We start from the raw sequence: 12,240 nt of genomic DNA, 5'->3' as shown, positions 1-12,240 counted from the left end.
CAACAGAGAGGTCTTCTGCAAGTTCAGAGCTTTCCATCCACTTATTGTCAGTGGATTCCGTATGGTCGTGATTCCCTAAGGAAGTTCCCACTAAACTCTTTTTTTTTATGGAGGATTTAACCACTGTCCCAGGGCTTTCTGCTTTAATGTGTCCATGCAGTTCCCTTGCACCCATAATTATTATTTCTGGTTTTCATTGTTTTAAGCCTTGTTCTCGTATTTCTTTTCTGACCCTCCTTCCCCACATAGATTTTTCTAAACTTTAGGAACTTCCTAAACTTGAGAACAGTTTAGTTTTCAAGGATGAAATCTGGTGAGATCTGAGCAAAACTGACTGTCAAACAGAAGTTTCTCGTTTGGATAACCCTGCCTTTATAGGGTAAACCCTGACAATGTGGATTTCCTGATGCTGAGCTATCTCAGCCACCATTTCCTCTGGATCCTTGGCTTTGATTCAGCCACCTCTTCTCCCATGCCAGGGCAAATGTTGCATCAGGGATGCTATTGGCTTTGCTGTCAGTGGAAGGAGATGGAGGGACATTTGGGAGGAAAGAAGCACAACACTGCAAAGCCAGGATGTGATGTGCAGCACGAGGACAAACATTGCTGCTTGTGTGTGTCAATAAGGGTCTTTACCAAGGGAAGGAAAGAAAAGGAGTGCTCCACAACAAGGGCAAAAGAAAATCATTCTGAGCCAGAAGGATGCTGCAGTCACTGAGAGAATTGCTAAGCAAGATTATTTACATCCCTAGGAAATGCAGCTGTAATATGTACATGAACATAACATGGCTTTGATTCAGACTCCATACTTAATAAATGAGGTTAACCATTCACCTGGCATCCTAGGAAGCATGAGAACAACTCCTTCAATTGATTTTATTTGAGTCCATTTACAGTATTGCTCAGCAATCTCATGATGAGTAAATTGAAACCTTTCTAATGAAACGCTTTGCAGTAATTCTTTTTTTCCCAGCACCATGCACATGCCAATTCAAACTGAGGGGAGACTGGGGTGGGGGCGAAACAGGCAGTGCTGAAGATTGGACCCATTTTATAACTGGAATGGCACGCACTGTTTTCACGTCTACATAATTCGCTGCTGGAAAGCAGTCATGGAACTGATTTAACTTGCCTGCGTTCCTGCCTCGGTGAGGGGGCACGTGCCCTGCAGGGATGTTTTGGCTGCCTGCCGTTAAAAAATCTGTTTGCTGTTTTTACTGCCTCAGCAGTGTATGTAAATAAAGGATTGTTATAAAGCCATAATTCCAGCGCAATGGGCCCTGACTGTACGTCAGTGGTTCTGCAGCCCAGCCCACAGGGAGAAGGCATGGGCATTTTTGTTTCCACAAGGCAAAGCAATTCTGCTGTTAGTGTCCTCCATATGCATAAAGGCCACGTAATTAAATTCCATAGAGCAGCGAGCCCAACAGCATTGCAAATGCTAGTTGCGGAGCCACAAATTGCAGCGTGCATTTAAGAATCAGCAGCCATTGTATTCACTGACATAGATGTTAGCAGCTGACTTTCATTTAAAACAGAAAAAAAAAAAGTAGTAACTCTTCATTTTTTATCTTAAGAAAGAAAATGGCAGCTTTTTTCTTTTTTAGGGGGGGAAACATTCAAAACTATACCATGCAAAGGTCCTTTTCCCAATCCCAGGGCATTCAGTAGCATCAGGATCTCTTGACTAATGTTTTCCATGATATTATCCTCCTATTAAAGTTTGTGGAGAGTAATGTTCTTCTTCCTAAACAGACAATATTTGGTATAAGGATAGAATTTGTTTTAATAAATAAATCCTCTAATTTGAATTTTACAGAGCAGATTTCATATACTGTTAACATCCTTTTTCTTACAGAAACCCTACTGTGCTTTACAAGAAAATTAAGAGAAAGAAAAAGAAAGCTCAGATTTATAGCTAACTTTAAAGGCAAACAGTCAAGCAAAGGTTACCCACCATTATAACATGAAAAGAGTTGCTGGCTACATGCCAGAAATCAAAGGGGCCATGTCTAATTTACATATAATTTGCATAAATTGGTCATCTAAAACACAAACCTCCGTAATAGTATTCCTGTTGTGAGATCTTCCTTTCAATAGACATGCCTACTGCCCTGTTTACCATTAATAAAAATCTGCCTCTGATTATCTTCAATTTCATCCTGCAGTTACAGGAATGGGGTAATGTTACAACCCTGTTTGGGGAATTGCTAAAGCAATGCTTTGTATGCACTAGGAGTGTGTCCACACTGCTGCTGTTAGGGTTTGTATGGGCAAATTCACAGGTATGCAAAAGGTATTGCCCCAAAAGGAGAGTTGGCACAGGGCTGGTTCACCTGTGCTGGCTCTTTCTGTCTGACCTCTCTGCATATTGGAACAGGAGGAAAAATCAGGGATCTTAGCCTGCAGGATAAAGCATAGATAGCTCAGATGCTCTGAGACATCACTGAAAAACCTCTCCGCTTTCAAAATCTGGTTTCTGGGTCAATGACATGAACCTCTGCATGCACTCGTGTTCCCATGGGTCCAAATCAAGTCCCACAGCAGCACTGTATGCCCAGCATTGTCAGTGGTTAAAGAGAGGGTGCTGCGTGTGCAGGGACCCCACAGGGAAATCCCATGCACGCTAAAAAAGGGCTGGGAAAGGGGAACAAACACTCACTAGGTTTGACAGCTCAGGAGACTCCTAGCAGAAAACGCTTTATATAGCTTTAGGACAGTTTTCTCGGGAGACACTGGAAACCACAGCCCTGAAACACAGGCCACATTCTTCTAGACTTTTCAGTCCCTACCTATAAGTATGGGTCAGTAAAGCTATTTTTAAAGAAAGTTGTTAGCATTTTGAAACCTAACAAACAGCATGACTTTCAGAGACAGCTTGGCTCTTTGGACTGAAATTTCCCAAGAAAATTCAAGCAAGTGTTTAAAGTGTGGTTAAGCTATAAGCTGCTGAATATGAGGTCTTAAAATGGGAAATGTCACACAACCTTAATAATAGAGTGGCGTTACCAGGTCTGCCAATAGTAAATGTATGTTTATCTGCATGAATAACAACATGAGCAATCACAGCAATAGAAAGCTTTACTGTAATCAAATGCAAACACTGCGCCAAGGTTTTCAACCACAGAGAGAAGCCTTGTGCTTGTAAAGCCTGCAATTATAAGTATAGCTACTTCCTTTTAATTTGATCAGTCCTATATACATCTGGCTTTGATTGAAGTAAATGTCTTATATGAGTAGGCAATTTTATTTGAACGTGAAGCATTTGAGCAGAAATATCTACTGAGTCAAGGACTGTGAGCAGAGTGTGAGGACAGAAAGTCATTGCTTTCCCCTCTCCTCATTTTTTCTTTTTTTCTTTTTTCTTTTTTTTATGAGCAGGGTTAAAATCTAAAGGGAGGGGAAAATGCAACCTGGGCCTTAGGTGGTGTTTATAATACATGTTTTAAAGCATGTTGGCAACATTGACATGAGTGTTTTTGAGGATTAGGTAGTTGATAAGAATGACATAAGGAAAAAATGGGTGTATTAATACCAGTTGTGAACTGGCCTGGTCTTACTTATGTTCTTGATCTTCCTTTTTCACACACACAACCTGGCGTGCTGTAATGTGAGCATACCAAATGCACATCAGTTAATTTTTAAAAGCTTTTTAGAAATTCTGGGGGGTTTAATCTTTTTTATAGCTATGCTTTTAGACATCTGGATTTAAATTCCACTTTCAAAGCACATACATGCCAATCCTTTCATGGAAAGCACTGGTTTAACAAAGACGGAGGTTCGTTTTCATACCAACTAGTGGCAAGAGGCAATCATCTGTTTGAAGACAGATAAGTAAAATCTGAAGTGGCAGGAATATGTATGGCTGAAGAACACACAGTTCTTGAAGGTGGCCTGGTATGTCTATAAACATACCAAAATACAAATTCTGGGAGAGGGCCTCTTTACCTTCAGTTCTTCTCAACAGTTAACTTGCCATGAAACGCTATGTGAGCAGGGCCAAGGGCAGGCCTGTTTCAGGGCATTGAATTTGTCAGGTCTAGCTGCACAGCAGGGAAAGAAACTACATGGAGAGATCAAATGCAAAAGCCAAAGCATGTAACAGATAAAAGCCAGCTCCTCTTGCATGTGATAGATAGAAACAGGAGCATACACATGTTCAAAAAAAGAATTGGCAACAGTTCGGAGCATCCTCTTTAATAAAGCCAAGTAAACCTGAGGATAGACAGACATTCAGATGTGCAGGCTGGGAATGTTACCAACGGAGACGTTTGCTGCATAACGGCATCCCATCTGCTGATGGCACCATGCCTGCCTTTTGCCACTGTTTCTGCTTATTAAGTGCCAAGCAAACATAGGTATAGGCAGGAAGCCTGTGTAGTATCCTCGCTTACAGCATGTTGCTCTTTCATAAAGTCTGGGCTGAAAAATCCCTTTTCCTCTGGACAGGGACATACCAACGAGGCAGGAAGGGAAGCTGTTGGACTCAAAGTGAGAAGGTGAGACTCAGCTACGTAGAGAGGACTCAGATTAGTGGAGGAGCATGAGAGAAGCCTTATAAAACAACCAGAAAGCACAAGACTATGTGTAAGCAGGAGAGGGCTATGTCTGCATAATGTTTTAGATGATGAATGAGCTTTGACGTGAATCTTCTGATGATCCCCTCTCATTGTGCTTCGGTTCCTGCTGTGGAGAGGTGAGGTTTCAGAGGGCAGGACCAGGCTTCCCTCTGGATGGTGCTGAGCTGGAAGACATGCACCAGGAGTGCAGCTAACATGATCCTAAAGCCCTGAAATGTGTGCACTGAGGGTGCTGGGTCCTCAGCACCAACTGTTTTGCTCCACGGACCCACCACCATTGCTCTGCAGGGCTTGCTAATGTAGAGATCATTGCTCATAGCTTGTTGTTCCTCTTAGGTCAGCTGTTGGTACAGGCTATTGTGGCAGATGCTGAGGTCCCACCCCAGAAGCATTGCAGATAGGTTTACCAGAGCTTTCTATCTTTTTCCATTGGTTCCCTCTGAAGAAATACAGTGGTGGCATCACAAAATTTGCTGTCTTAAAGAATGCAGATCAACACTTTCCAGCATCAGTGTGCAAAATTAAATATTCTTATCTCTCGGAGGGAACTCAGATGGACTGTATGATCTCAAATGTTGATGAATTTCCAAGACTTCCAGTGCCTTCATTGTGAACAAGAGCAAGCCCTCCATTGCTTGAAAGAGTTTTTTGATGCCCTGCTGAAAGGACAGGGCACTTAGCATTTTCTTCAGCTCTATTGTTGGACATGGGAAGTTTGCTTATTATTATTGTGCTAAATGGATGGGAAGAAATGCATGATACCTTACCTGGATATTAAATTAAAAGTGTAAGAAAAACTCTTTCTTAGACCTAGGATGCACTCCTGACCAAAAAGGTTTTCTTTATGATGACACTTTGCCCACGACCATGAGGCTACAATGCACAGTAGCGGGCAAAATTACAACCTCTACTCAGAGGTTTGGAGAATCATAAAAGGTCTGGCAAGTGTGCTGGCCGAGTCAATATATGCTGTGTACTGAGCCATCGTATCAGCTCTTCACTTCCCTACTCCATGAATTTTGACATATGCTTTGCTGTGTTGAAGACCTCCCGGGTGAATGCTCTGCAGCTCTTGAGCATGTGTGTCACGGGAAAGTTCTGTGTCTTTTGCCAGTGGCTCAGAGTTGGCAGGTGTATGGCAGTGCTTCCAACAGGAGGAAAAGTCAGTGATAAATGTTGTCATTTAATACTGTCTTGTTTTATTGCCTTTTTTATTTCTAACTTTGATCCCTAGACTTAAAATCTATACTGAATACTTCAGTCTTCTAATATCTGACTGTGTTCCAGCATGATTAAATCAAGTTCAACCAAAAATGTAGGCTTTCAGAAGCATACTTTTCATTTTGGTCTTATTCATACATTGACCGATAGAGCTCTGACCCATCCAGAGCATTCAGTTTAATCTCGTCTTAGTATAAAATGTTAAGTGAAGTTAATATAAACAATAGGCAACAATAATAATTAATAAATCCATGTTCCTTTTATACTTAGTGGTAAAAGGATTATTTTTTTTACCAAATCAATATTTCTTAAAATTTTCTGCAGAGAGTAAATGTAACAGAATGTTACAGACTGAGAACCCAGAACTTAAACAGCTGAAACAAACAGAAGACATGAAAAGAAAGTGGTTCAAAGGCTTTATCTTACAAATGATTAGCAACTAGTAACTTAGCTACAGAAAGTTGGTTTTTAAAGTCACTTTAAAGTTATATAGGTTTAAAATATCAGTTAGCAAATACAACATATCTATTCTGCTATTATATAAGGCAACATATATGTATGAATAGAATGTTTTATATTTGAATTGAACATTTTAATTTCACTTAAACTCATTGAGACCATGAAAATATATAAAACATTACTGCAAATTTTTGAACTATAGATGTCACTGTTCAGTCATAAAATGAAGCACTGAAACAGCCTTATTTATTCATGCTGTGATTTCTACCTGCAGTATTTCTGTATCAGCTATTTTGCCAACTACCAATAAATCTATCATAGGCATGGCATCAAAATGCAATGCCTGGTGGAGTCACAGTTTTGTAATTCTTCAGACCCAGATCTCTACAAGTCCAGAAAGTTGTTCACGTAGTCTGAGTGAGATATGTATAAGACACCAAAAAGTAATGCCATCTTGCCGATGCTGACCAAACTTGCTTTTTAGGAATCCCCAAAGTCAAATCATTTCTCTTCTTAACTCTGTAACCCCGAAAACAGCAGTGCTTCTATCTCCCTTCTTGTAGCAGGACAGCAAAACAGCATGATATTTGAGCATCTATTTCATTTATCTTCAGTTAAATAGAATTGGACTCTTGACTGAATACACCAGCAAGTCTGGTTCCAAGTTTGTTCTCTAAAGCCTGTCCTCATGAAAGAATTCAATTAGAGTAACTGAACAAGGTGAATTGAACTGGATAGGACATAAAATATGTGGGAGTCTTAATGCAGAATTGCTTTTGCCTCATGCCTCCACTGGGCTTTACCATATCGTTTCCATGAAATTCTTTTCCTTGTAACTGTGCTGGAAATTCCTGCCATGTTTCCTAGAACAGTGGCATTTTTTTTTTTTTTTCAGATGTATAGATACAGAAAGTTTTAAAAAACACATTTAAAATGCTCACCACTAAGGGATGATATTTCAGCTACATCAGCTTGATCTCCAATAATTTTGACACTGAATTGAGTTGCATTCAACTGTTTCAGCTCTAACTCCAGAAATATTAATGGCAGGAAGGTTCATTGTTCCACTTGCTTAATATGCTATATTCAGTAAGTATATGAACCCCATAACTGGATCTTGAACCTTGCCTACACATCTTCTTGGGGCATTTGGATTCTGTAAGTAGTTTTTTAAAAAATCAGCCAACGGTTTTTACAGATGTCTAGGAAAATTTTGCTAGTTCAACGTCTCTAATCTAGAAGTCTTTCCATCCTATGTTCCTTGCTCTTTTTAAGTGAAAAAGCACTCATATTTCAATATCCACTTCACAACATAAAGAGACGCACTGCCTCACTGGATTTCTTTGTGACCTTAAATAAAGTTTTTATTAATGGCATTGTGCCATATGAAATCACAAGGAGAGGAAAAAAAAGAGATTTGTCATTTGATACTTGGCAGAGCAAACTGATGGGTTTAAAAACTGTTTCTTACTCTGATGTTGCTCCTCTGTTGGCAAGAAACGTGGAAGTAGGACTTGGATCCTTTACAGGGTCCCCCTCCACTTGAGTGGAGTTATGTCTGATGTATTGCAGCCAGTAATTAATCAGTCTCTTAATAGCATACACTGCACATAATCAGCTCCGATTACAGCTGGCATTGCCCAGTTCATCTGGTGTTATGAAGTTTATAGTTCATGCCTGGATGATGCGCTTTATGAAAGTGGAAAGTATCACTACCAAGTGTTTTATTGCTTTCACATTCCTGCTGTGTCTTCCTTCTAAAAGGCAGATGTGGAAAAGGTCTCAGCTCATTTATTTGTTCTTCACTTAAGCTCCTAAAGGAGTGTGGGCTGCCGCTATCAGCAAATATGGCCTGTATTTTCAAAAATATTTGGAGATGCATCCTTGATCTACAATATTTCTTGTGACCAGAGTTGATCATGGACGGCATTTATTCTTATCTGAGTCATAATGATCGGGATGGTCTGGGCTGCAGAGATTCCTCTGGTCCCTGGTTGTAGACATGAACCCCAATTGTCCAGACATCCCAGATAAACAAACTCTCTACTGACATTAGTGTGGACCAGGCATACCAGAATGAGTATAAACATTCCCTTTCCCCCAGAGTACAATGTATTTTTTGGAGTAAAGTAGCCAAGTGGATCCCCTTGCTTCTAGGCAGATACAGTGGTAGACTTCTGATTTATTTCTCTGTGTCCCTCACCTCCCAGGCTACCAGTGCAATTGCCTCTCCCAGTTTACGGGAAGAAATTGTGAGTCAGAGATCACAGCCTGCTTCCCAAATCCCTGCCGGAACGGAGGCTCGTGCGATCCCATCGGCAACGCTTTCATCTGCAACTGCAAAAATGGCCTGACGGGAGTAACGTAAGTGACCCTCTCCAGGTGGGCCACAGGAGCTTTTTGATTCAGTGATGGGGTTTTTTATTGATCAGGCATTTTGTACCCAAAAGCTATGACTCACCTAGCAAAAAATAAGCCACAAATTAGTGCTTACTTCAAGTATAAGCTGTTGACAGCAGAGAAATCCATGAGGCCTGCATTCAGAAATGCTTTTCTGAACCTGACCTCCTAAATTATTTTTTCAGGATGTTATCGCCAGACAGTTTTCACTGAGATATGCACACCTAAGTCTTAGAGCCTTTTTGAGCAATCCCATAAAGCGTGTGGAAGCTGCTATGTCATCTTTCTTTTGAAAATGGATCCATTGTTTCGTCACCTTAGACCTGACATAAAAACCTAATTTATTGTATTCATTTTTTAAAATCCCAGCCTTGATTGTATACTTGGTGTGGAAACACAAAATCCTCTGACCTGCCCATCAACATGCTTTTTTCTCATCTAGTTTGTCTACTGTTTGTATTTTTTGCTGTGCCTTTTTTTGATCACCTCTTCTTTCCAATTCTCTTCTTTAAGGTTCCTTTTTTTCCCCTGTTTCTCTAATATTTGCTCATTTTATCTCCAGCCCTAAATAATTTTACACAGTCAGTATATCTTCTCTTAAATGAGTACTATCTGATTTTTTTACTCTATTTTTTCTCAACTATTTTTTCCTTGAATTCCCCTAATATTTTGTATTGAATCCAATGGGATGGTCCAAAAAAAAGTATAAGAAGGCTGAGATTCTCTGTTACATTCAGTGAGCTTCATTAGGGTCTAGGAGCCTTTTCCTGTCAGATGCTTTAAACTCTTAGTTCCTTCTTGATGTTTCCATTTTATTGTCTTAAAAAGCCATGAAATAGCTGTAGAAAAAATGAAATATCATTAAATACTATGATCATTATAAGATCATTTGCCAAGTACCAGCAAGGTGTTAACTGTAATGGTACCACTTTGACAAGATAAATCATCATATATAAGCAGGGCTGCTTGCTAGGTGTTCTCCAAAGTCCAGACTCACCTTTTCTTCTTTTAAGGTGTGAAGAAGACATCAATGAGTGTGAAAGAGAAGAATGTGAAAATGGTGGCTCCTGTGTCAACATATTTGGTTCATTTCTGTGTAACTGCACCCCTGGCTATGTGGGGCAATACTGTGGTCTTCGCCCCGTGGTGGTTCCCAATATACAAGCTGGGCATTCATACGTTGGCAAGGAGGAGCTGATAGGAATAGCTGTGGTCCTGTTTGTCATATTTGTGTTGATCGTCCTCTTTATCATCTTTCGTAAGAAAGTATTCAGGAAGAACTATTCCCGCAACAACATCACACTTGTACAGGATCCGGCTACTGCCGCCCTGCTCAACAAGAGCAATGGCATCCAGTTCAAGAACATCAGGAACAGTGGAGACAGTAGAAATATCTACCAAGAGGTTGGGCCTCCACAGGTCCCGGTGAGGCCAATGGCCTATACCCCATGCTTCCAGAGTGACTCACGGAATAACTTGGACAAGATAGTGGATGGGCTTGGCGTGGAGCACCAGGAGATGACAACGTTTCATCCTGAGTCCCCTCGAATACTGACAGCCAGGCGGGGGGTGGTGGTGTGCAGCGTGGCTCCAAACTTGCCCGCCGTGTCTCCCTGTCGCTCCGACTGCGACTCCATCAGGAAAAGCACATGGGATGCTGGGATGGAAAGTAAGTATCGCTGCATGCTAGTCTCTCTCTTCCCTGCCGTAAGTAAAGGTTGCCTTCAGGGTGCAGGAGTTACAGGGGCACAGGTACTTTTAATGCTCCAACCTCATACACTTACAATTGTTACATTTCTTCAAGAAGTGATTTGGTTTAAATTTGAAAGATGTTATGGAGGCTCTCAAATAAACAACCACCAAAACTTAAAAATTTTTTGTCAACACAATTAACTAGCCCTTTGCAACTACTCAATTACAGGTTCGAATGTCCATGAGAACAGAACATCTTCCTAAGGTTTAAGGACAACCCAAAACTCTCTCTCACTCACCTGACAAGTGAGGGCTGTCAACCTTGAGGACCTTCTCAGGGCAGTGTCCTGACCCAAGTCACCTCAAGGAGTTTCCTTGGGCGGCATCCTGACCCCAGGGGAGACTCCTCGACCGCAGCTGCTGCTCCAGGGGACAAGCTCCCAATGGCTCCCCCAGGGGACTCCATTGATACCCGGGCCCAATCTGACCTAGTCAACAGCAGCTCCCATTGGCCAAAGGCCCCAACTGCCAGGAAGCCCTGAGAGCAAAGGCAGTCAGGAGCTGCTCCACTTCAGCAGCCAAGAAGCTCTGCTTTCATTGGGCGGATGCATCTGCCACAAAAGGTTATAATTAAACTAGGTGTGCAAGACCTTTACTTCTATGCATTAAGTATGACTAAACACATTTATTTCACTTGTTTACAAAGCACCTATGAGTAAGTGCTCTGAGCGTTAGTTCTTCAAGTGATATAATGCATTCATCTTTCTATTGGAAAAAAAATAACTTGGGGCAGAATTCTTAAATATAAACTCTGCTAGGTTTGGGCAGTTGGTCTCCTGGGGCAGCTAAATTTTCTGCAAGAAGCACTCCTGTTTTTCAACAGGGACAAATGAACTAATATTCTCTACTCCCAGTGTCTATGAAATTAAGCAGAAAATCATTCACTACTTACAGGATCAGTTTCAGTCTATTCCATTCCCATCTGCATTCAGATTCAGAGTGATCCAAAATTTCTGATCCTCACACTTGCTGTGGTCTGATGGTTTCTCACCTGATAACACAGTGCCTCCTCCATTCCTGAACAAGTTGCTGGAGATGCAGCAAACGTCACATATTCTGTCACAGCAGGAAATACCAGTTTGCTGGGACAGAGTTACAGCCCTACATTGTCTACCCTTGCAAGTAAGAACGTATCGTATGGTCTGCGAGATGTTCATTTTAGCATACAGGGGGTTTTTATGATGTTTTCTCTTTTTAGTAGTTTTTCCTGATACATCTTCAACCCCACTGCAACACAGCCTTAACCAAAACTATCAAATACAACTCCATGATCCAGAAACTTTCATAGTCCAGTAGTTTTAGGCAATAGGAATTGAGGAAAGGAGAGAGAAATCTGGCACTGTGCCCTGACCTGCACATTTTCATCTAAGGCAGCACATTGGCTAAGGTCTTCTAGTGAAAAGCAGGAATGAATTTTCATTTCTTTGGGCTGTATTTCACAGTTGTGTTTTGGTTGACCTTTTTAACCATTAAATATAGTTTTGCTGATTGAAAGTATCAGCATGCCAGCCCCCATACGTGCTCTGTTTTATATTCTCCTGGGTGTTTCTGCCACAGACACTGCTGGTATCTATATGAATTTCTGCACAGCGTGAGGCCACACCATGGAGACAGACCTCAGCTGTCAAGGAGTGGAAAGCAGTGCAGCTTCGTTACTGCAGCACTCGCTCCATCTACTACATTCCCTGCTTCTCAGCAGGAACAAATCAGCTCTTTCTGTATGGAGGTGCCCCATGCTGAGTAGAAATATCTACAACTAGCAGGTGGAGAGCTGTACTTACGGGTTTGCAGCACCTGAGCTTGTTCATTTGTAATTAGCTCAGGTATC

The 12,240-nt window shown here is 41.2% G+C and overlaps 1 protein-coding gene across 1 annotated transcript in view; it reads left to right on the top strand.

The window, feature by feature from the left end:
• FAT3 (FAT atypical cadherin 3) overlaps positions 1 to 12,240 on the top strand; it is a 415,532-nt gene that overhangs the window by 388,993 nt on the left and 14,299 nt on the right. The window contains exons 23-24 of the mRNA XM_074816293.1: positions 8,471 to 8,624; positions 9,674 to 10,329. Coding sequence (XP_074672394.1) covers positions 8,471 to 8,624; positions 9,674 to 10,329 — 810 coding nt within the window. The remainder of the gene's footprint in view (positions 1 to 8,470; positions 8,625 to 9,673; positions 10,330 to 12,240) is intronic.

The sequence above is a fragment of the Strix aluco genome, chromosome 2, assembly GCF_031877795.1.
Source record: "Strix aluco isolate bStrAlu1 chromosome 2, bStrAlu1.hap1, whole genome shotgun sequence".
NCBI lineage: Eukaryota > Metazoa > Chordata > Aves > Strigiformes > Strigidae > Strix > Strix aluco.
This window is presented reverse-complemented; position numbering and strand designations above follow the sequence as displayed.